This window comes from Pleurodeles waltl, chromosome 10 (assembly GCF_031143425.1).
Source record: "Pleurodeles waltl isolate 20211129_DDA chromosome 10, aPleWal1.hap1.20221129, whole genome shotgun sequence".
NCBI classification, from domain to species: domain Eukaryota; kingdom Metazoa; phylum Chordata; class Amphibia; order Caudata; family Salamandridae; genus Pleurodeles; species Pleurodeles waltl.
This window is the reverse complement of record NC_090449.1, coordinates 804349139-804375539: the sequence shown is the minus strand read 5'-3', so window position 1 is coordinate 804375539 and position 26401 is coordinate 804349139. Positions and strand designations below refer to the sequence as shown.

The 26401-nt window shown below is 44.6% G+C and overlaps 1 protein-coding gene across 1 annotated transcript in view; it reads left to right on the top strand.

The window, feature by feature from the left end:
- The window catches only part of DNAH11 (dynein axonemal heavy chain 11), a 2866633-nt gene that overhangs the window by 1213381 nt on the left and 1626851 nt on the right, over positions 1 to 26401 (top strand). The window contains exon 37 of the mRNA XM_069211469.1: positions 22182 to 22274. Coding sequence (XP_069067570.1) covers positions 22182 to 22274 — 93 coding nt within the window. The remainder of the gene's footprint in view (positions 1 to 22181; positions 22275 to 26401) is intronic.

Sequence of the window (26401 nt, the reverse complement as noted above, 5' to 3'; positions counted from 1 at the left end):
CAGGATCTATAATAGTTACTCCTACCCTTGAAAGCTAAGATAATTGTGGAAATTGTTGAGTTATTTTTCTCTCACTAGTGTGGGTATACTTGTTTGGAAGTAGCTATTGTACTTTATAAATTGCTATCAAAGCAGCACCCTTGCACATTAATGCAGCTTTAGTCACTGGATTGATATAATGAAGAGTACAATGTTCCCAGAAGAACAGATATAAGACTGTTGTGCCATTGTATATGGGTATTCAACTTTTAAGTCTCTGCCCGTGCAGGAAGCAAACAGAAATCAAGCTAGAAAAAATATCTCCTTGTATATCCTTCCATGGTTTCTGAATTCTGTGCTTGACTGTAACCTGTCTTCCTTCTCTGAAGGATGGGATAGTTCAATTTCATTTAACCTCTTGAGATCTTGGAGTTGCATTTTCCTTATAGAAAAAGAACAGTTTTTAGAATGAGGATACTTACTCAGGCCATTGCTATAATTCCTGGGCTACCATCTACTTCATCCTTCTGTGGTGCCAAGTTTCTCTGTCACTGTATCCAATGGGAATCTGTTTGTGATGTCCCAACAATGGGGCTTTATTCTTCACAAATGTTGGTGCAGGAATTGAGAGAACATCCTTGAGTAAAAATTGGGGAAATCTGTTGAGTCTGCATCAGGGCTTCCATGTTTACCACATATCTGAAGGTTACAAAATTACATTGCTTGTACTGTCTCACATGAGCCCCAGAGGTCACCATGATGTGCCTGCCTGAGGTAGAGGAGAGTTTTGTATATGGCCTGGCCCAAAACTAGGAAGCCTTTGGAGCAGAAAGAGCTGCAGTTCAGAGGGAAAGTGGTGGGCTTGGCAAAGTCCAAGTCTGCTGAACTGCAGAAGGATAGCCAGCATTGGGCTTGACAAAGCCAAATAACTCAGTAAAGCCTGAGATACTTAACTGAATAATGACCCTGTGCTAATAACTCCAGGGCATGCTGTAATCTTGATTTGTTATGGGGTAAAGGTGGGAAATATTTGGGTATAATCCACCCACACATTGCATGAAAAAAACAAAAAAAAAACCAAAGGAGGCAGTTATGGGGTAAAGGTAGGAAATATTTGGATATAATCCACCAACACATTTCATGAAAAACCAAACCAAAAGAGGCAGTTAAACTTGGATGTGTTGAAAAAGCAGCTGAATATAAAAATGGTCAAACTGAAAAGTTGAAAAGAAATTAAAATTGGGCTATAATCTTTCCAATGATTCCTATGATCTAGTCTGGCAAGGGCTATGAAAAGATTTGTGACTATCAAGATGGAGCAGAAGTTTGCAGAGACAGCTTCAGGTAGGTGATTGCTAGACAACTGGATAGAGGGTAGACTGACTGTGCTTTTCTATTTAGTCATAAAGGGGGTGATTCTGATATTGGCGGGCGGCGGGAGCCGCCCGCCAAGCGGGAACCGCCAGAAGACCGTACCGCGGTCGAAAGACCGCAGCGGTCATTCTGGGTTTCCCACTGGGCTGGCGGGCGACCGCCAAAAGGCCGCCCGCCAGCCCAGTGGGAAACAGCCTTCCCACGAGGACGCCGGCTCAGAATTGAGCCGGCGGAGTGGGACGGTGCGACGGGTGCAGTGGCACCCGTCGCGTATTTCAGTGTCTGCATAGCAGACACTGAAATACTTTGTGGGGCCCTCTTACGGGGGCCCCTGCAGTGCCCATGCCATTGCCCCGCGGCACCCCCTACCGCCATCCTCCCGCCAGGAACAGGATGGCGGTAGGGGGTGTCAGAATCCCCATGGCAGCGGAGTGCGCTCCGCCACCATGGAGGATTCTCAAGGGCAGCGGAAAGTCGGCGGTACACCGCCGACGTTCCGTTTCTGGCCGCGGCTGAAACGCCGCGGTCAGAATGCCCAGCGGTGCACCACCAGCCTGTTGGCGGTGCTACCGCCAACCTCCGCCATGGCGGTAATTACCGCCAGGGTCAGAATGACCCCCAAAATGTCCAATAATGATTTTAAACAATGAAGGTAGGGGTATTTGAGTTACTGAGCACAGAGCAAGGAAGTATGAAGAAATCCGCTAGACCGTGGCACCAAGAGTTCTGAACTTGGTGGTGGATAGATTAAATGGCTATAAAAGGACTTTGGCTTTTTAAGAAGGAAGAAATATTTAGTCAAGGAATAATGGGGAAGAATATAAGACCTGGTCATTGACAGGTAGAGGGAGCAGATTACAAAGTTGCGGGTAGTGCTATTAAATGTGGTCAATGTGGAATAACGCTATAAGATCTTGGATAAAACCCACAAAGCAAACTGGTTTGACAACAGGGATGAATCCATGAGCTTCATTCAGCCTGCATATGAGATGGCTTGCAGAGTGTTTCATAGATCCAAATGTGGTTGATGGAGAGGCGAGTCCTTTGATGTATGGGGATTGTGCTTGTCCAAAACCCAGCTCCAGAGACCTTTAGGCCAATCCAGATTTGTGGGGAAAAGGAAGCCATGGACTCTGAGGCCAGAAAGACAACATGTGCTGACAATGGGTAGTAGTTCATTAATGAGCCAGAAGGTGAGTTATACGTCATGGGAATGTTGTGAATCAAGAGCTGTCTTAGGAATCAATAGGTAACTCAGGTGAGGTGGACAAAGAGTTGTGTCATGGTCTGGGAAGTGACTCTAGGACCAGAAGACTACTTGATGGGAGCCAGGAATGAAGAAAGATCAGGGTATTCCTCGACCTTGATTAATTTGTTGAGAAGGGAGATGGACTAGCAGTGGGTAGTGCCAAATAGTCTAGTGATCCAGTTACCTTTTCTTTTTCACTCTATATACATCATTGGTCATAGATGAGAAGCAATCTGCAGAATTGTTGGCACGCATGTCCAGTAACAGGCTGAGACATCTTATTGACTGGTGAAGCCATCTTTAAATGAAGTTTCTCCTCACTGAATGCAACAAAAATTACAGAACCCTTGATTTTATTAAGATATATATGCTTGCTGAAACATCTACATAAATTCTTCAGGTTTTCTTTTTAGCTTATATTGGGTGTGTCAGTGCTCATGAAGTGCCAAGTAGAGTCTTTAGCTACTCTTTTTGTTCCATTTCCTGATTTGTGATACGTCTGCTGACGTAGAAGCATACCAGAAGCTGGGTTAGCTAAGCTAGTTTTTTTTTGCATAATAATCTTGAAGTGCTGCCATTTATAAAAATAAAAAAAAATGCATCCGTAACAATTCTCTTCTAATGATATTGGAGCACTTTGGGAAGCAATGTTTCATGAAATGTCAGTTTTGCTACTTTTAGAAGGGTGTTTATTCTGACTTTTTTGTGGAAGGACACAGCATCTCTTGTTTTGGGCATCTCTTTACAGGTGCATGCATCTCTTTTGATCATTTGGTGGAACATTGTGTATTTTTTATATAGGCTGGTTTTCATGGAGGTTATAAGCTGTGAATCTTGCAGAGTAGATGAAAAGGAATCATGGTTATTGTCCGCCTTCCCACCAGAATATACAAAACTGAAGATACTTGTAGGTACTTGCTGGCTAGCAGTCTGTCATATCAGCGAGCCAGCTTATTTGTGAGTGTTCCTTAACTAAATTGCTCTCAGAATATATAGGTACTTGTGATATAGATTTTTGTTGGACAACAATTTAATACAGATTGTTTGTAGCAAAATATTGACAAAAGCCATAGCAGTATAAGAGTAATATAATAAAATACCCATGCATCACATATGGATACGCATATTCCCAAAGTTGCTTAGCACGCTGACTGCAAGCAAATAATAATCTGCCCAAATGAGAAGCGACATATGAGAGTTGCATACCTCTAGCAAAGCTAAATACATCCAAAGGTAGCAGAGCTCATGAGTAGGTCTGAGTTATCTCTGGGAACTATGCCAGATGTCCTCTGAGACAAAGCTGACTGAATTGTTGGATCCTGTCTAACTGCTGCACAAAGCATCATGGCCGTTCAAATCCGTTTTCACAAAGTGCACACAAGCACATGAGACAGTGTTTTAAAGTTTTTGCTGTGGGTGAGAACATTAACGTGAGAAAGTTAAGCTAGCGGAACACTCATATTAGGGCCTGTTGTGTTTGTCTCATGTACCCTGTGATGGGAAGGGCAAAGCTTTGCATTGCTGATCAGCAACAATAACCTGTACATGTATTGTATGTGTGGGTACATAGTTACAATCCTTGTCAAGGTGAACCCCAAAAGTTACTAAATAGCCATCTGCTTAACACTCTAGTAACTTGGCACAAAAGCAGGCAGGCTTAAATTAAAGGCAAAAGGTAAAATATCTATGCAGTGCTCAAACAGTAATAAAATCAAAATAGAACACAAGAAAAAAAACAAAAAAAATAAAATAGAGAATATTCTAAGGAATAAAGTGACAGCAAAATAGCCAAGAATTTTCAAACTTTAAAGTTGAAAAAAAAACACCAAAAAGCATTAAGCGCTATTGGCAGTCATCTGGTTGTGCTTGACCAAGACAAAGTCAAAAGACTTAGGGCTAGATTTAGAGTTTGTCAGATGAAGTTGCATTGTCACAAATGGGACGGATATACCTTCCCCCATTTTACAATTCCATTGTAGCCTATGGAGATCATAATACGGTGGACAGTAATCCATCATGTTTGTGACCGAGTAACCCATCTGTCAAACTCTACACCAGGCCCTTAGGCTTAATTTCCTGGATGGAAGTCAAAAATCCTCAGTGGGGCAAGAAAGCAGGCTGTGACCAAGGAGGGTTCTACCTCATTGGATAGCCATTGTACGAGATCTAATTGAAGCCTTTGACTTGTGGCAGGAAAGCTCAAAGCAGGGAAATATGAAGTTTGTACTTCGAGAAGGTCCCTCGCAGTCTTGAAATGTTTCGCTCCTTTGGCCGGTGAAGATTTCTAACCTCAGAGTCAGATTCTTCCAGCAGGGCAATGTTGCAGGATGTGGCCACACAGGGCTCCATGAGGCCAGACATCATCCACATGATGTCTGTGGCACTATAATCTCACAGATTACAGTGCCACAAAGTTTAAGCTTCTAACAATACTGGTTACCTTCAATGTGAACTGCATGCATGATTACATCAAATGTACAAACTCTTTGCAACACTTCTTGCTCAAACACAATGCCAATTCTGCTCTTTCTTTTAGAGTTTGAATTTATTAAAGTGCTTTTGGTCCACAGTACAAAACATGACTGCCTTTGACACATGTCATTAAAAGGATAAAACATTTAAAGTAAGAAAAATGGAAACATAAAATGTTTTTCAATAAGTGCAATTAACCTAAAAACCAGTCAAAGTAGATCACTTCAGATTAATAAAGTACACAATGGACACCAATAGCCTATGTGGCTATTCATTTTAACAATAAAAGACACATATTAAGCGTCCCATCTAAGCCTCAATTACAAGCCTGTAGCTTTAGTTACATGGCCCACTAGGTCACTTAGCAAGAAGAAAATTTGGTCCACTGTATTCTCAAGCAGCTCTTGGAGAATGACCTTTGTTCGTGTTAGACCGGACTTTACCATAGGAGCTAAAGAACAGCATGAAAGTTTCCAGATTATCTTTTTTCCCCACCAAGACAACTGTTTGGTCCTGCTGGGTTGCGTATGTTCTTGGCAAAGTTCAAAAGCAGGCCCTCCCATCCCGGCTAGACCAAACACTTGTTTCCCTATGGTTTACAAGCAGGTCAACATATTTTGGACCCAATCTTTTTAGCCAGCGAAAGAATCAAATACAGCCATGTCACCTGGCTTACTTGGACAGACCATGCCATCGTACATTTTACTATTGCCCTACGCCCCATTGTCACCCCAAAGCTACCCACCACGTCACACCACAGGTGGAACAAGATCTAATAGCCAATTGACTGATGCCGTCAACACCTCCGCCCACTCTTCAGACCCAGCCTCTAACAAGCAGTCAAAAACTTTTCCACTTGGATCACAAACTGTGGCAACACAGTCGCCCCACACAAACCCACCAAAACCCAAAGATCGTCCAAACAGGCTAGCTGGTACGTGACAGAGCTAAGAACCGGAAAGCACACCTGCAAACAGTTCAAAAGAAAATGGTGTATCAGTAAAGGTCCAGCAGACCAAACCACCTTCAAAACCTCTCTCGACCAATACTACCAACTCCTGAAAAGGACATAAAGAAGCACCCTTGCTTTAAGAACAGCAAGGACCTCTACACCATCTTCAGAGAGTTTTCCAGCCCATCAACTGCCACAAATTACACCATCCCTTTATAAGAGCTGGCAGATGTCTTCCACAACAAGATCACCACCATCTACAGGAACTTCAAGCCCCAACCCACTGACTTCCCCAGCCAGCTCGACACCCCAGATGAAGATCTAGAGCACATCCTCACCTGTTGGAATCACTTCACCACTCAAGATACCACGGACATCATGAGCTCCATCCACTTAGGAGCACCTGAGAAAACATGCCCCCACCACATTTTCAACCTGAGGAGGAAGACCAGCCTCAGGGAGCTCACCTCCATTGTCAATGCATCAGTCTCTACGGCCACCTTCCCTGAGGAATGGAAACATGCAGAAGTCAAGCCTCTACTCAAAAAAAAGTCTGCAGACCCCAGCAAACTCAAGAGCTATTACCCTATCTCTCCACTACCGTTCCCGCTGTCAGAGTCACCAGATCCTCTGGGTCTGTGCACGTTCCCAACACGTCCACCACTGAACAGCTCCAAGACTCTGATAGAGAAATCACAGAGACTAAGGCAGTTCAAGAGGGGAAGATGGGATTAGGAAGGGAACAGCTGGGAAGGGGACCTGTAGTAAGAAAAAGGTTAGAACACACAATATAAAAATTATATCTCCTGAAATAAATACTAGACTATGATTCTAAGCCTAGTCACTCCGAAAACATGAACAATCTAAGAGTTAAGTTTAAAATGACTAAGTTTCAAGATGGCTGGATACCTGTAGGGGAATCAAGATGAATTAAATGAAAACTTTCTTATTCAAGTACTTTCCTTTACACGAGAATCAGAAAAAACATTCTGACTAAATTTTAAACCAGTCATATAAATCCTGTTTTGAGAATGTATACTAGGACCATACAATATTGCATCTATAAACTCTGGCCTTCTATGTACTCTTAAAATGTTTCAACACAAATTGCGCATATTGCATATATATATATATATATATATATATATATATATATATATATATATATATAGTAAACACCATAAAAAAAATTGTGCACCATGAATAACACAATATGGATTCAGGAAACAAATCACATAACTTGTCAACTCGAATATTACATAATAAATATCTTAGAATAGTGGCATACAATAAACAACATGAATTAAACTCGAGGAGAGAATCGTGCGTCTTGCCAATTCGAGTGTTACCATGTAAAATACCAAGAAATGGTAGCACGCAATGAATATCAAAGTCAAATCATCATTAATCGAATTGCGTGTCTTGCCGATTCGTAAAACCCGATGTAAATGTCAAGGAATAACAGCTCTCAATAAACAACAAGATCAAAGTACAATGAAACGAATTGCGCTTCTTTTGCCGATTCTTAAGCCACCATGCAAATGTCAAGAAATGGTAGCGCGTAATGAACAACAAAGTTAAATGCTCATGAAACGAGTTGTGCGTCTTGCCAATTCGTAAAACATCATGTAAATGTCAAGAAACAGTAGCGCGCAATGGACAACAATGTTTAAACACCATAAAACGAATCACGCGTCTTGCCGATTCTTAAGCCACCATGTAAATGTCAAGAAATGGTAGCGCGCAATGAATAACAAAGTCAAACCTTTATGAAATAAATCGCGTGTCTTGCCTATTTGTAAACTACCATATAAATGTCAAGAAATGGTAGCGCGCAAGTAATCTGTTACTCATTTAAGAATTTAAACCAAGAATATGAAAATTCCAAATAACGGTGTCGGGACAGTCTAACCACCGTCTTACCGCATGGAACAATGATCACCAATAATGGATTAGGGCAGAAGACTGGAAGATCCAAATTGGCCGCCGGGACAGGAGCTCAGGAAGAAGCTGCTGCTCTGCACCGGGACCTCTGAATAGTGAGCACTGGGAGTTGGGCTGGCTCTCTTTTATAGAGTCTTGTCCCAGCCCAGAAACACGCCCAGGCATGTTGCAGGGAAAGTCTCTGGAAGACCCTGGAAAGGGGCCACACCCTAACACACTCTGAAAACCTGCAGCAATACATTGCAAAGAAGCAGTATTTGTAAGCATATTAAAAATAAGTTTTCAGGATTGAACTCTGCAATGCAATAGGTTAAACCACAACATATCAGCACAATGCATAAATTACTTTGTTTTGAGAGTGTGGGTTTTTGCATTTTTGTCGCCATTAGAGCTTGTACTGCTCTGGTGTTGACACCCGCCAAAGTCCTTGAGAAAGCCATCAACCACCAACTTACAGCATACCTTGAGAACCACAATTTATTGGACACCTCCTATTCAGGATTTCGCACAAAACACAGCACCTACAACACCTTGCTGGCCACCATGGATGACATCAGAGAACTCCTGGATCAAGGAAAAACAGTGCCCATGTTCCTGCCTGACCTTTCAGCAACATCTGATACAGCGTCTCACAATATCCTAATCAAAAGACTCCACCACATTGGGTTCAGGGGAGACCCCCTGAAGTGGATTGCCTCCTTCCTCACAGGGAAAACTCAGAGAATACACCTCCTGACCTTCACCTCGGAACAAAAGAACATCCTCCATGATGTTCTGCAAGGCTCATTCCTCAGCCCAACCTTGTTCAACACCTACATGATTCCATTGGCCAACATTGCTAGATCTCATGGACTGGACATCATCTTCTAAGCTGATGACACCCAACTCATCCTCTCACTATCTGAAGACCCCCAACTCCACACTAACAAACTTCCACAAGTGCATGGCGAACATCGCTGACTGGATGAGAACCATCTGCCTCCAACTCAACGCAGATAAAATGGAACTACTAATCTTTGGAAACACCTCTGCATGGAATGACACATGGTAGCTCCCCCAAATTAGAAACTCCACTAACACCAACCAGACAAGCTCCCCAATCTTGGCATCTTCCTAGATGATAGACTCACCATGAAGAAACAGATCAACACAGTTTCCTCCTCCTGCTTCCTCATGCTCTCCCAGATTTTTAAGTGGCTCTCTGCTGACTCTAGACTCACTGTCACTCAAGCCCTGATCACCAGCTGACTGGACTACAGAAAAGTACTCTATGCAGGGGTCACTGCACAACTCCTGAAGAGATGATACAAAACTCGGCAGTCAGAATCATCCTTGACCTCCTCAAGTGAACCTGCATTACCCCCATCTCAGAAAGCTCCACTAGCTCCCTGTGCAGAAAAGATGCAAGATCAAGATATTGACCCACGCCATCAAAGCCCTCTACAACCAAGGAACCGTGTACATCAACCACTGACTGAATTTCCACCACCCTTTCAGACACCTGCGATCAGCCCCCCTCTTCAAATCAAATCAAATCAAATCAAATCATTAACATTTATAAAGCGCGCTACTCACCTGTGCAGGTCTCAAGGCGCTAGGGGAAAAGAGGGTGTTACTGCTGCTCGAAAAGCCAGGTTTTTAGGAGTCTCCGGAATGCGGAGTGGTCCTGGGTGGTCCTGAGGCTGGTGGGGAGGGAGTTCCAGGTCTTGGCTGCCAGGAAGGGGTGAGGAAGCAGGCGGAGGACACAACGTTGACTTGCTTGGTCATGGTGAGAAGAGGGTCCAAGATGAAGCCAAGGTTGCGAGCGTGGTCTGCGGGGGTCGGTGCCGAGGGCCGTGGGCCACCAGGAGTCGTCCCAAGCGGTCGGGGTGTTGCCGAGGATGAGGACTTCCGTTTTGTCAGAGTTCAGCTTTAGGCGGCTGAGCCTCATCCAATCTGCGACGTCCTTCATGCCCTCTTGTAGATTGGTCTTGGCGCTGGTGGGGTCCTTGGTGAGGGAGAGTATAAGTTGGGTGTCGTCGGCGTAGGAGGTGATGATGATGTCGTGCTTGTGTACGATGTTGGCGAGGGGGCTCATGTAGACATTGAAGAGTGTCGGGCTGAGCGATGAGCCTTGAGGTACGCCGCAGATGATCTCGGTGGGGTCTGAGCGAAACAGTGGGAGGTAAACTCTTTGGGATCGGTTTGAGAGGAAGGAGGTGATCCAGTCCAGGGCCTGGCCTTGGATCCCGGTGGAGCAGAGGCGGGTGATTAGGGTGCGGTGACAGACAGTGTCGAAGGCAGCCGAGAGGTCGAGGAGGATGAGGGCGACTGTTTCACCGTTGTCCATCAGGGTTCTGATGTCGTCTGTGACTGAGATGAGGGCGGTTTCAGTGCTGTGGTTGGTTCGGAATCCGGTTTGTGAAGGGTTGAGCAGGTTGTTGTCTTCCAGGAAGGTGGTCAGCTGTTTGTTGACGGTCTTCTCTATTACCTTGGCGGGGAAGGGGAGGAGCGAGATGGGGCGGAAGTTTTTCAGGTCGCTCGGGTCAGCCGTAGGTTTCTTTAGTAGGGCGTTGACTTCGGCATGTTTCCAGCATTCGGGGAAGGTAGCAGAAGAAAATGAAGAGTTGATGACGGCCTGGAGGTGCGGGGCGATGATGTCGTCGGCTTTATTGAAGATGAAGTGAGGGCAGGGGTCCGATGGGGTGCCAGAGTGGATAGAGTTCATGGTGGTTTTGGTTTCTTCAGTGTTGATGTGGGTCCAGTCGTTGAGGGTGATAGTCGGAGGTGTGGGTTCGGTGATGCTTGGTAGGGTCTGGTGTCCGAAGCTGTCGTGGAGGTCGCTGATCTTGCAATGGAAGAAGGTGGCGTGGGAGTTGCACAAAACTTGCGAGGGCGTGACGGCGTTGGCGTTGGCGTTGGGGTTGGAGAACTCCTTGACGATGCTAAAAAGTTATTTGCTGTTGTGGCTGTTTTTGTCCAGTCTGTCGGTAAAAAAGTTCCTCTTGGCAGCGCGGATCAGTTGGTGGTGTTCTCGGGTAGCGTTCTTGAGGGCGGTCATGTTGTCAGCGGTGTGGTCCTTGCGCCAGGCTTTCTCGAGGGCGCGACAGGTTTTCTTCGATTCTTCGAGGGTGTCAGAGAACCAGAGAGGTTTTTTGGTGTTGGTCTGTTGATGCGTGCGTTTGAGGGGAGCAAGGTTGTCTGCGCAGTTGGAGATCCAGTTCGTGAGGCTGAGGGCTGCGTCATTGGGGTCGGTGGTGAGGGTGGGTTGGTTGGCGGCGAGTGCGGAGAGGAGTTGCTCTTCGGGGACTTTGTTCCACTGTCGACGAGGTATGGGTTGAGTGCGGAGGTGGCGGGTCTTGCGTCGGAATGTGAAATGGACACAGCTGTGGTCGGTCCAGTGTAGAGGGGAGGTGTGGCTGAAAAAGACGTGTTTGCTGGCGGAGAAGATAGGGTCAAGCGTGTGCCCGGCGATGTGGGTGGCGGTGTTCACCAGTTGCTTGAGGCCGAGGTTGGCGAGGTTGTCGAGCAGGCGGTGGTGTTGGGGTCGTTGTTTTGTTCCAGATGGAAGTTGAGGTCGCCTAGGAGGATGTAGTCCGGCGAGGCGAGGGCGTGCGGGGAGATGAAGTCGGCGATGGCGTCGCTGAAAGGGGCGCGCGGTCCGGGGGGACGGTAGACGAGGGATCCTCTGAGGGTGGTCCTGGGATCGTTGCGAATCTGGAAATGCAGGTGTTCAGCGGCGAGAGGGGTGTCTTCGGTGGAGGTGGTGACGCTGATGGAGTCTTTGAAGACGATGGCGATACCTCCTCCTACTTGGTTGGTGCGGTCTTTTCTGGAGATCTTGTAGCCTTCGGGTATGGCAGTGGCGATGTCTGGAGCTGATGAGGCGTTCATCCAGGTTTCCGTGATGAAGGTGACGTCCGGAGCTGTGGAGTCCAGGAGGTCCCAGAGTTCAACGGCGTGTTTGTGGACAGAGCGAGCGTTGATCAGGATGCACTTGAGGTGGTTGATGGCGCGTGGGCTTGTGGTCGTGGTAGTTGCGTGGTGGAAGATGCGTTTGCAGGAGTTACAGGCGACGGGTTCATGGGTGCGTCTGAGGTGGGCTTGGAAGCAGGTGTTGGAGCGCCAGGGGTTGAGGGCGTGGAGGGTGGTGGGGTCATAGCGGGTCAGCGGGGTACGGGAGAGCTGGGGACCAGGGGTCGTGTCGCTGGGTGCGGGCCAGGTGCGGACAGACGCAGACGGGCATGCATCTGGCGCGCCTCCGGCACGCCAGCGGCGCGGTCGCGCAACGGCCGCCATAAGAGGGAGGAGGGGGGGAGGGGTCAGCTGCGGGCGAATGGGAGCTGGGGGGCGGGGGCGTGCAGGTGGTCGCGGCGGGAAAGCGCGAGGGAGGGGCGGACAGGTAGAGTGAGAAGAACTGGGGAGGGGGGTTTAAGGGTGGAGGGGGATGAGTGTTAGAGTTTTAGGAGAATAGGGAGATAGATAGGAGTAGGGTTGAGAAGATAGGGGAGGGGGGGTGGTAGAGGTGGGTGAGGGTGAGAGGTAGAGTGAGAGGATAGGAAGATAGGTAACAGAGGGGGTGTTGGGACGGGGGGAAAGATAGGGAAATAGATAGATGGAGAAATAGGTGGAGAGATAGAAAAATAGGTAGATAGGAGGAGGAAGTGAGGGAGTTAGATGGAGAGATAGGTAGAGGAGTGAGGGAGGCAGGTAGCGAAAGGGTAGATAGGGGTGATAGTGAGGGGGAGGCGAGTGAGGGAGGGGGGTGAGGCAGGAGCAGGAGGGCAGAGACAGGGGCGGGAAGAGACAGAAGTCGGAGAAAAACCGAAGAACAGAAGAACACAGAAGAACAGAAGAGAAGAACACAGAAGAACAGAAGAGAAGAACACAGAAGAACAGAAGAGAAGAACACAGAAGAACAGAAGAACACAGAGGAAGATGCAGGGGACGAAGAAGCAGAAGATCAGAAGAACACAGAAGAACAGAAGAGAAGAACACAGAAGAACAGAAGAGAAGAACACAGAAGAACACAGAGGGAGATGCAGGGGACGAAGAAGCAGAAGAGCAGACGAACAGAAGATCACCAAAGAAGATACAGAAGACGAAGAGCAGAAGGCAGAAGACCACAGAACAAGATGAGGAAGAAGAGAGGCGACAGGAGAGGCTGAGGAGCACACAGAAGAAGAGAGAAGACGGGGAAAAGAGGAGTACAGAAGAAGATTGCAGAGGGGGAGCGAGGAGGAAGAGACAGAGAGGAGGAAAAGAAGCAGGAGCAGGAGAGAGGGTGAGTAGCGTGGGGCAGGGCGAGGGGCTGAGAGGTGGGGGGTACTTACTGTGAGGTGGGTCTCAGGAACTCAGGAACCTGGAGGAGCTGCAGCGGCAGGGGGAGCGACCTACCCTTGGGTCAAGGGTAGGTCGCTCCCTCGCCCACACGCCACATGTGTCACAGCAACAGCAGAGAACGCTTTTTCACTTATCTCGTCACTAAATCTTGGAACAACCTCCCACTTCACCTACGGACCTCACCCTCCCTGTTAGAATTCAGAAAATTTGGTTGTACAAGTGAGCCCTGGCAGCAGCAGATATTCAGCGCCTGAAAAAACCTTTGTGGGTGATTAGCCATGCTTTATAAATCCATGTGGATTAGACTGAGCATAAAGATGGATTGAACAGACTTGCATGGCAAATCAGATGTAGTTTTCCCAAGGCATCAATATTTCTTGTGCAGTGATTGCTTGTTCACAGTACTATGTCACTCTTTCTTTAGAACACATCCCCCACCCTCATGCACTTCACCAAGCCCCTTCTACCTTGACAAGCACTCTTTTCAAACATGCACTCATTAATGGGGCCCAGGAACCCCTGCTGCAAAATAATTTTTCTTCACAGCAGTAGCACTAAAGATGGTAGTATACTACAAAATACAATCAAAGGTTTGAAACAACACCAGAGAAGGTCATTTACACTGAGTCACTAAGTTTGGGAATATAAACATCTGTTATGTATTGCAGCATTAAGCCTCATTAATATGGTAGCAGTCATTACAATGTAAAAGAAAATGTTAATGTGGAAATTAAGACAAGAGTTGTATGTTATATATTGATTGTCTAAATAGTTGTGGAATACTTAAGGACTAATAAACATCTTTACCGCCATGGATAAAACGGATCTTGCATTTATATGTGATATCATAAGTTCACAAGTTGGTAAGTTCGCAGTCTTCATGCCCTGTAAATAGCTGTTTTTACAATTTTCCATTTCGTGTTTCTTAACCAGAAAAGATGGGAGACTGAGTTGGGTTTTCTCTTACCACCCCATAGGTCAGTGACAAGCAATTTATTCCCTGAGCCATTTCATCAGTTAAATCAGAGACACAATTGTATGCTGTCACCAGACAATTATGTGAGGATCTCCAGGAAAGGGCATTTAGCTCTGCCCACGCATTGGGAGCCAGCAGCACTTGCTTTATTTGGTCAGAAGTTGTGTGCGTCCTCAAAAAAGTGCTTGCCATCCACACAGTTGTGATCATTTTGTTTATTTATCCAGCTGCCTGAGCTTGAGCTTTCAGGGGCACAAATGTGGCACTGTAATGCCATTAAAGTGTCATTGATAAAAAGATAATTTACAATATTTATCCATACATAGATTTTTAGGTCTTGCTTTACAGTACAACTATCACCTGACCTTTACACCTACAGCAATATTATTCTACAGTTCTTTGCTTCCACACAAATCCATTCTCATGCTTCATATTACCATACAACATTCGTTTAAAGTCAAACCTATTAAGGTTACCATCTCTTGTTGAGTTGAATGTAGAGCCTATCAAAGGAATTTGCACTTTTCTATTGTCCAAAACTGAATTTCTTAGCGATAATACATAAAATGCATACAGTATGGCATTGGCTATGGCTGTGTATCAATAAAAAACATTAGAAGGCTCATTTGAACAGCTTGGAGTCTGCTGAACTGTACCAATTGCAAAGTAAAGCATATGTGAAATGATGTATGTGTTATCAATGGTATCTAGGTCACTTTAAACATTTTGAATATGTACCGTTTTTCACACTTGCTACCTATAATGCTGAAAATGTTATGTTTTCTTAAATCAGCAAACATCTGTGAAAAACATTACGTCTTATTTCTGTATCATTGGGATGGTGATGTGTCTTTGTACAGTGCAAACCTCCATATGTCATGGATAACGGTTACTTTCAAACAGTGGCTCTGGGGCGGCTCCTCCGCTAAGGCAGAGGAGCGTCGCCCCACTGGATTGTGGGGAAAGGAAAAATAAAATGATAATAGCACTACACTATTATCATTTTATTTTTCCTGTGAAAAGAGATTGGGCTGGGCTGGGCTGGAGGGAGAGGGCCAGAGGGAGGGGTATGTGCATTATAAAGTGCGCATGTCTGTTTGGCCGGCTGTGTTGGGCTGGCCAAACAGACATGGACACTTTGCATGTTCTCTTCCTGGTTGTATTGCACAGTGGAGTAGAGAACATGCCCAGGCTCCCAGTCCCAGTCTGAGCAGTGAAGCAGGCCTCTCAGACCAGTCATGACACTGCTGTTGCTGGTGACAGCATCGTGATTGGCAGGGAGTCTGGAAACAGGAAGAAGACGAGGACGGAGGGGAGATGAATGCGTCTCCCCCACAGGTAAGCTTTTTTTTTTTTTTTTCATTTTCAAACAGCCCTCACCCCGCTACCCACGTTGAGTGACAGCCACCAATGCAGTGGCTGATAAATGTGCTTAATGTTGCTTACAGCCTTTGCTGTTTATTGGGAGCCGATATCAATTTTTACCTCTATAGATTACAGGAGGTCTGTGAGACATCTAAATCTGTGGATAACAGTTCTAAAAATGTAAGTTGGTTTAAAGCAAAGCGGTCTAAGATCTTATGTTTACACATGATTCTGGCATACTGAAACGGAACACAGTACAGTGTGCTGAATAGTTTTTGACTGTTGTTCAGGGTGATAAAATGAATATATTTTAAGATATTTGGCATTTCTTAGGTGCACTTGTGCCATTTATGACTAATTATTGTAAATAACCTAAAACAAGTGATTAAGTGGTTGTTCAGTAGAATTGCTTTGAGGTTGTTTGAACAAGGAAGGCATGCGACTATTGTGGGTTTGACATGGTGTTCAGCTATCTCGCATGCCTACACAGTCTTTGTTGTTTTAGGGGTCGAGCACACAGAAGCGCTCTTGCCCCTGTTGTAATCTCTCTGTTGGGTTTTAACTATGCCCACTGCATGCCCATCAGTTTCGTTGGTTCCTGCGCTTGCCTTTTAAAATTCTCTTGATTGCATACATCATGCCTTTTCCGGTGTTTAGCCCTCCTCGAGCGCACCGGTAAAGTACTGAAAACATGCGAGGCTCTTTGTTTTCTGTATGGTCTCTTGACTACTTTGTCGCTGGTTTACTATTAGTGTTAATTTACAATACCTTATCTTCAGTGAAACAAGCATATACTTATAATTGAACTGTAACTACTTATATTTAAACAAATGGATATCGTATAGGAAAAGTTTGGAACAAAAAATTTTACTTTCCAGACGCTCTTGATAACAAAGGCTGTGTCTTTTCTGAAATGTCAGCACAGTTGAGGAAGGCATCGAGTGTTCTAGTCCGTTGTTGAGACTGAATCGCTTGAATATCGCAGCCATCTTGGGGCTGTCACCGCCAACTACACTGAATTAGCTGTAAATACGACATAAACTTCAACATACATAAAGCAACTGTGTTTTACTGTTTTTTCCGTGCCTAGGTTATAAAGTACATGAAATATCTGAACATCGTTCGCAGGCTTGTTGGCAGTGAAGTGTTTTCCAGATTATTGGAAATTCGTGTTTTTCAATATAATTTTCCCATTAAATACTTTCTGTTGCTACAAAGGCATTTCATTACAAACTGACGTCTTCCTTGATGTCATATTAGAATGGATTACTTATCTTCAAAGATGAACTCTGCCTACCTTGCCCTCAGGCAACCGTCCACTTTGAGGCATCATATTCATAATGGAGGTAAGCCACCAGCATGACCAAAATACCTTAATAATGAGGGAGAATACCCACAAATTAAATAGTTTATCGGTTCCAACAATCCTGAATAACAACAACTTCCATACCTTTCAGTAGTCTCTCAGAGTCAGTGGTAAGTTAGGCATGTCAAGCGGAATACATTCTAGTAGTACGGCAATCCTGAATACATAGATCTGATGGAAGCTAAAGCCTGGTCACAACTGTAAAGAAAGCAAACTAAACACTGCTTAAGCCACATTATAAAACCATAACCAAACGCAATTTACAGTTGCCCCCAGATTAACCGCATCCAAGCTTCACAAAATATTCTCCAACCTCTATCCAAAGACCCCTTGACACATATAATTTCTAAAGAACCTCATCTAGGTTGTCCACCTCATTCCCTGTCACCAAGGGCCCCCAAAGTAACCGCACAACCAACCTTCACAAAATATTCTGCGACCTCTAGTCAAAGACCCCTTGACACTTGTATAATTTCTAAAGAACCTCATGTAGCGTGGCCACCTCATTCCCATTCACCAAGGGCACCACATCCTGGACTTTTATGTGGCAATCTAAGGCATTGCAGCTGTGGTGTTAGTTTGCTTCTATTGAGTTAACTAGACTAATACACATGATAACAATGATTTGTGAGTTTAAAGTCCAAGATACCTAATAAACAATCATGGACACTTTCCTGGGACTGGGCAGTCAGAGATTATCCATGGTACAATCATGTCCTCAAAATGTTAACCCAGACTGGATGACTACACTAGGTAGCTTAACTAAGGCATATGAACTGGACATATTGGCCTATCTGCTATCCCAATTTAAACCATAGCCACTTATAACTCCTGACACAGATACCGGCATAGACCAAAAACTTTCTGTCAGGTAGAATGGCACACAGATGACTCCTCGAAGAAAAGAGCAAGCTACCTAAACTCACATCCTAATTTAAAGATCCTAATAGGCCCAACTCCCACATAATCACCAGCCCCACCTCACTGTTTCACTCCCCCACATCTTCCACGGTTCCTACAAATACTCCAATCAGCTTTGTATAGCAACATACCAATCACTCCATAAGCCTATTTGTCACCATCATCTCTTTAATCCTTATCTCAATGCACTGCCTTTTTCTTTCTCTGCTTGCTCCTAACACAGTCTTACAACATGTCAAGGTTTGACAATAAATCCGAAATAATGATTTAGCTGGTGAGTGGTTAGTAGGTTGTGAGAAAAATTTCACAACTCCCCTTGAGCAGCTGAGCCATGATGATGTGGTGATATAGACTATGCAACCATCATAAGCTTAGGTTAGCTAAGCAATCTGATTTTCAATATCTTGTTATTGGTCACTCCAGTGATCATAGCCCTTTTTAGGTCAAAGGCAAGCGCTTTGACCTATTGTAAGTATTGTGGGGTTTTAACCATGCCCACCTCACTCCCATCGCTTTCACTTGTTCATGGGCTTGCCTTTCAAAAACCCATTGTTATTATTGGCAAATACTTTGTTCCTCCTTTGGGAGGTTTTGTTACCGCCTTGTAGGCCGACCCTGTTTCATGGATTATTGCACGATTGCCGATATGTTTGACTGTGAGTGACCTTCTTTTTCCTTTTGTGTGTCTCCTTCATGCTCATGGCGGCCATGGTGCTTTGAATCGGCTCACTCATGTCAACTAATGTTTTACTTTCCATTTTCAATTTATATGGCAAGAAAAGTCCAGTTAGGAATTTACAACGGCAATAGCTCTAAATGGAGCAAATACGAGACTCATTTCATTACAAATGCTTGTTTTATTATTGGCCCACTATCTCTGGTAGAAAAGTACTGTTTGAACTGAGTGTGGTTTGAGGCAGGCATTTATCATGAAATCTGTGACCCTATGCTTTTTGAATGACATATCTTCTTCCTTTTAAGCTTGGTCTGTTTTAAAACTTTCCTCAGTATAGAATGAAAGATTAATAGAAACAATTGTCAGCTAGAAAAATCCAAAGATGCAGATGGCTATCCGTGTTCAAAGAATGAAAAAAAACTGTGTAACAAATGCAATTCATTATCATCTTTTTACTAAATGACCAACATTTTTAATTAGTGTGGAAGTAGTAACATGAAAAGTCCCTGTGTAGCACCAAATGTATGTTTAGGGCAATAAAAACATTGGGAAGAATTTGTATATTTTTTTTCATCTTTTTCCCTCTTGCTGTGAATGCCAAGATGCTTTTCAGTGTGCAAATATTAAATGTTTATCTAGCATGATTTGCTTATTGGGAGGTCACGATTAGGCCAAGCGGAATTTAAATTACAACAGCGAAATTAGCATAATTTGGGGAATTTTTTATTGCATTTGTTAGGAAATTCCCCAAATAATGCCACGGGGTATAACTTCACCGCCATTTGTGACAACATTATAGTGCAAGCACAGCATAAACTACAGAAAGAAAGCAACTCTTTGAGGCAATTGTGTTTTTCATGCTGTGTTTTGTAATGCAACATCTGTCTGTAGGAAACCGATTTGAGAGGGTTAAAACCCTACTGAAGCAGCAACCACAAATCCTGTTTGAGCGAGTCACAAGCAAACCCCAAATTCCCATGTGCTTAATCCTCTGGTAGCGTGGCACAAAGCAGCCAAGATTAACTTAGAGGCAATGTGTAAAGTATTTATACAGCATGTGAAAAAGTAATAAAGTGAAAACCTAACATAGGAAAAATCCCACACCAATTTAGAAAAAAGGAGTAAAGATTAATAAATTGACCCCCCAAAAAACAAAATCTAGTCAGTAGAACCGCAGATATGCAACTTTAACTGTTTCAGGTAAATATAGCGCATAGAATCACAAAGTGCCACTCATGGTTATCTGGCTGTCAAGCTGACTACAATGGAGCATTGGACGGATACAAGGACCAGTGCAAACAACAGTCTGGGCATCACTGCATTGTGGATGGTCATTGCTGGAGATTCGCTTTGGCGGTTACTGCGGGCTGTCAGTGCTGTACTGCGAGTAGCAGATTTTGCATTGCCGTTCACCTCTGGCAGTCGCTGTAGTGCAGTGTCTGTTTCACTGGAGCTTAGTGTTGGTGCAGGCGGAAAGATCTTGGCGCAAATGAGCCCGTTCACTATCAGAAAAGAGCCTAAAACTTCATGCTCAATTGATGCCACATCAAGGTCTTAGACCTGAGGAGCACAGCTTGGGGATCCAGTACTCACTCCAGCAGAGGCCATCAGGGCTCGGGCAGCTCCAGTTGAAGGACCATGCAGCAGGTCACCTGGGCAGATGCAGGGAAGCCTTTTGAGCTTGTTATGTCCCTGTAGCTTGGTACAGGTCAGTCAGCTGACTATTGGAGTCACTTTAGCCTGGGTTGAAGGGTACAGGTCCAATCTTCCTCCTCAGCAAGCAGGACAGCAGAGTCCACAGTCCTTCTAGCAGCAGAGAAGCACAGCAGTCCACCTTCTGTAGTATTGACGTGTCCAGGTGGCCACCGAAGAGTTTGCTCTGACAGTATAATATTTATACCTGATGTCAACTTTGAAGTAGTAAGAGTTTCTAAAGGCTTTCAGTCCCTGATGTGTCTGGTACGTCCTCCCTCCCTTCCCAGGCCACACCTTGTCTGGGGACACAAAGGACTTGTGCTAACCCTTTGTGAGTGTGTTCAGGCACAGCCTTTGTGATGCAGAAGTGTGGTAATTGACATCTCCTTCCCCTCATCAAGTCAGAGGTGACTCATCCTGCCAACACCTATTACCCCTTTGTCTCATTATCTGGGAGCAATACACAAGGATCAACTGCCAGCTACACCTAGCAGTGTGACCTAGGAGCAGGCTGCAGGCATAACATAGTTGGGACAAAACATGTCAACTTTTTAAAAGTGGCCTGAAAGTGTTATTTTCAGAACTGTTACTTAAAATCTAAGTTTGCCACCAGTGAGTTTTAAATAACAATTATTTAGACACCAAACTCAAACTTTTTTACCTACTCCCAAATGAAAGTTATCCAATATTAAATATAATAAGATAACCCAATGATACTTATGGGAGAGCCAGGCCTTGCATTCTGTTTGCTTAAAGAAACCAATACATTTTATAAAAATGATTTGTGAAGAAAAGTTTAGAACTGGATACACAATGCTTGATGTAAAAGCATTGACCTGGCAAAATGACAACATAAATTAGTGTTAAATAAAATAATATACATTATATCGAGGCATAAGAAATGGGTTATTATATTACAGAGGTCAGTAATGGAATGGACTGCGTTATTACTGTCAGAAAATGTCTGTAAATATAACAATGGTTAAATAGATTTAGAGACCAAAGTACTTGGTCATCTAATAGTCGTAAAATTTCTAGAAGGGCTCAAAGATTAATTGACAACAACATTTCCTCTACCTACAGTTTGATTTAGTCAGCAAAGAGTCTAAAGTTTAAGTGAAAATACAGACATTAACTCATTGCTCTTTCTGTCTATTCATCCACCTGTCTGTCTATGTCCCTCTATGTGAGCCTGCGTGTTTACTGTCTGACTACATTGATGATGTGTGGATGCCTGTATGTATGAGTGTGCTAACCTGTGTGTAATTGTTTGCTGACAGTTGCAAATGGCTCTGACCAGCATTCCCCATCATCCTCATATTAATCTTCCTTTCTTAACTCCCTTCACGCCCCCAGTTCCTCATTCTTTTTTTTCCCATAGTTGATTCATATCTCCTATCATCAAGAGCCCCCACTTTTACTCTCATGTTGCTAACTTTTTTCTCCTACTGTCTCCTTTCCCACCAGACCACAAAGGCCAACTACTGACTGAATCTCTTTGGAGAAAGACTATTCAGTTCACAAGACTCCTTCATTCCCTCTCTAGTCTCTCCTTCTTTCCGCTCTGCTGTTACAGGTAGCATTTTAGAGAGTCGTAGAGCAGCATCAGACAAACAACCTACACATCAAAATATGTGTTGTGTAATGTGTCTAGTACTTTATGCAATATGTATGTATGTCAGGTGCTCTGTTTGCCTTTTAAACTGCTGGTAGGTGTGTGCTTGGATGCCTGTGGGGTATGCTGTTCTGTCTACCTTTTTGCATTCATGTGTCATCTATATCAATTGTTCGGAGGATGTTTATGTTGGTATCGTGTTATTCAATTCTTAATGCTTTATGGTCTTTTTAGGGTGTTTAAAGTATATGGCTTGGTCTTTCTTTTGTCTCAAGGATCATTATGATTGGGGACTGCGAGCCGTGAAATCGGTCCTGGTTGTAGCTGGATCTTTGAAACGAGGAGACCATAAGAGACCGGAGGATCAGGTGTGTTTCAACATATTTCCCATATTTGACGATATGATCATTATAGATTTCTGCTAAGGCATTGGAAAAAATGTTAAGTACTACGCATGTGCTTCTTTATAAAATTAGCATGAGTTCTTGCACATTTTCTGTTCCAAAAACCATGCATACTTTCTCCTCTGAGTCTGTACCGCATATCCAGAATATAAGTTTCACTATTGGTCATGATTTGTCTTTATTCACCCCAACATCAATAAACTTTCTTTATCTTGCCTTTTTCTTCTTCAAATTATGCAAAAATCTTACCTTTTCTCCCCTTCCAGGCACTGTACCTATGGGTCCAGACAACCATTCTCAGTCACCTGCCGATTGTAATTATCTATTTTTAGCTTGTCCTGCGTATGACTTGATAAGTCTTCGGCATATACAGAATGCTATGGCTTGTCTGGCTGTGATTCGCCCAGCCCGCTCAACCTCTGGTTCCTCTTAAGAACTTGGATTGGATTCCAATACCAGTCTGTATCATTATCAAATCTCTTTCATGGTTCTCTGGGTTTACCAGAGGTTTGGCCTTCTGTAAGTCTAGCTCAAATTCCCTCCCTACTGTCCATACAGTTTTAAAAGATTTGGCATGACCAGATTTTCATGTCACTGCATTGGTGGTCACTTTGTTTCTATTGCTGCAGCTAAGCTTTGGAACTTTGGGCCAGATGTATGAATCTGGCCCATTGCGGTTCGGTATTTGCGATTTTTAAGAAATCGCAATTACCGACTCGCAAAGGGCCATGTATCACATTTGCGATTCGGTAATTGTGATATCTTAAAAATCACAAATGCAATTACCGAATCGCAAATTGCGATACTGGCCCCATTTGCAGCTATGGCCCTGTTGGCCCATAGGTGCGATTTTTTTGCATTTCGCAAATTGCGATTTCTGAAACAGAAATCGCAATTTGTGAAAAGCAAAGGGCCAGGGTGCTGGGGGCCTAAGGCCCCCTCTCCTGCACCCCATTTTTTTTTTTTTTAAACATGTGCACACATGCCAAAAGGGCATGTGTGCTTTACATTTCAAATTTAAAAATGCAGTTTTACTGCATTTTTAAATTTTGCACCAGGTTACCACCTTCGGTGTTGTCTGTGATGCCTGGGGTGGTGGGGGAGTCAGTGCAGGTAGTGACTGTTTGTGTGTCTTGAGACAAGTGTTGTTTGCGTGCATGCCGGGGGTGGTTCTTGTGGTGCTTGTGTTTGTCAGCGGTACCCTTGGATGTTGAGGTGGATGCATGCTTGTCTGTAGAGGGATTTGAGATTGGGCAGAGGAAGGTGGAGGGGGGACGGAAGACAAAGGGTGACTGGCTGCCATCAGTGTGAAGGCCAGAGCATGAAAGGATCTCTGTAGGCCAGCCAGTGCACCATGAATTCCCTCCAGGAACGCATTGTTCTGCTGGACTTGAGTTACCAGTCCCTGGATGCCATTCATGTTGGTCGACTGACCCACAGAGATTGACCTCAGGAGGTCAATAGCCTCCTAACTGAGTGCAGCAGAGCTGGCAGTTGCAGAGGTGCCTGCAGCGAAGGAGACGCCCACCCTCGTTGGTGAGTGGGCACGGACAGCTGGGTGGGGAGCTAGAGAGAGGGTGGTGGTAGTAAGGGGGTGGCAGATAAAGATGGTGCTGGGGTGGTCTCAGATGGGTCTGCCATGGCCAAGGATGTCCACTGGAGGAGAATTCCGAGGACAATGATGATCCTATCTCCCCCATGGTACTCCCCTCATTCTCCAGGTCACTGTGTACCTCGGTTTCGGTGATATCATCACTTCGGGTCCCGTGGCCAACAGCATCCCCACTCTCCTTCGCCTGCTGATGCACACAAATAGAGAGTGAGGGAGGGAGAGATAGAGAGGGAGAGAGACGGTCATCACTTTCTTCACATACACACATTACAACATACACAACTGTAGGTATACTTCTCCTGCCTAGGCAATCCCACATAGAAACCACATATTCTACATCATGTCACAGTATGTTATTGCTATACACCCCTTTATGTCATCTCTCTCACTGACATCATAATCCACGTAAGGTAGCACAACTGAAGCATTCCATCAAATCATCAGTAAAGCTATGTCAGCATGTTCATCATGCCCATCATGCCCTGGTTTAAGCTCAAAATCTGCCCTTATCCTGGTCATGACTCACCATACTCTTATCACCTTTAGGAAAAGCAGATGACTGATCACAACATATCATGCATGTACTGATTCAACTCCTGACCAGTCCATGTCCATAAGTAATGTCCCATGCAAGTAAAGACAACTCTATTCACAGACCACACAGCACCTGCTATTCCAACACATGCCTAGTTGAACCCTCTGTACATATATGCCATAATGGATATAATCTCCGCTGCAGACACAAGTGTCAGTCCCACACAGGTGCCATCGGATGTTTAGAATCTGTCAGGAGAACAGCCATGTCACTTTATATACCAAATCCCATAAAAATATCTTCAGGTACTATACACAGATACACCACATCACATCATATGTTCATGTACAGCTACAGTGGCCTACATAGCACACATGAAACATTCACTGACAATGACAGAGAGCAGTGTAGGAACAACACACACCAGCCAACAAAATCATTATAGGGTACATACCATTCCACCTGGCATGCATATACATTTATACGACATGACAACATGAGTAAACCATCATTACTCACACCATTCCTGACAAGTGATTTTCTGTACCGAAGTCCAGACAACACATACCTCACTGAAAACACATGTATCCATGATGTACACATGAACCTACCTGACTGCCATTGCATTTACAACATATCACACAAAACAACACCTGTATGAGAAAGAGTAGGACAGCTAAACCATTACATCTAGAATTATGAGGTGAGCCAATACCAATCCCTGTCCAAACTGGCCAGATCAGCTAGCCTAAGGGTAGCAGTGATTCTCACACTCCATAAGGTTTGCCCCCAAGTAACCATTGAGACATGTTGTAGGCAGCTAATACCGTATGTTGCACTCTTATTGGTAGGACATTGGCACATATTGTATGAACATTGCATGTTAACTTAGCTAAAAGATGGTAGATTCCTTTGCAGTTATTGCATATGTACACTCATTATAAAACATGCTGTAGCTGCCTGGCAAAGCCGGAAACAAAAACCTTTGTCAAAAATGCAATAGGGGAAGGCTTGTCCTTGAACTGCATGGGGCCAGATGTGTAAAGTGAAAGCTCCAGCACTACCAGCCCACAGAAACAGTTATCCTAGCCCTATGAGGGCCCCAAAGACCACAGATCAAGGTGCAGGGCTGCAGGACAGCTCTATTTTGTGATCTGCAGACGGACTATGAGGCCCAAGTGCTGCACAGAGGAGGGTTGGCCCATGGAGGGGTAGCTGTCTGGGGCTGAGAAAAGGCCTAGGACGACTTAGGCTCACACCACCCCAAGAGTGTAGAGATATGTGCAACAAAGATGAGCCATGCAAAATAAATCACAAAACAGGCCCACCACGAAGACGCCCCACAGCAGCGGGGGGACACGAATATATGCCAGTTATATATTGAAAATTAAAGTCTGGAGGCACATACTGCGGAGATGCTAGCAGCCATCAAGGATATAAAGACTTCCTTGGATCACAAGAGAGGGACAGTGACCTAAGACAGAACTGCTGTTGACAGACCATAGAAAACTGTTAGAGAAAGTCGGGTTCACAGAGCAGACTTTTCTGCAGTTAACACCCACGGTGATGGACACCAAGAGTCGCTTTAAGAAACTGGACATGGACAGCTTGGCGCTGGCTGGAAGCTGGATAATCAGGGTGGCCACTCACGCTACAACATCCAGAGAGTGTAAGTCCCCAAATAGGCAGAGGGGTCCATCGCCTTAGCTATATATAAAGGACTGGCAAGTTGTAGTGGTGCTAGAAGGGTGGTACTCAAAACTATTTACAGTAGAGTGGGCACACCAAATGCCAAGTAGACCTCTGTCCCCAGGGTCCCCTAATGGTGGTGTAGGCTCATCAACTTCCAATACAACAATCACTCCCTACAATTGTCCCAGACCCACAGGCATTGGCAGCTAGAGGGAAGCATTATGAACATGTATCCTGACCACACACAAAGGT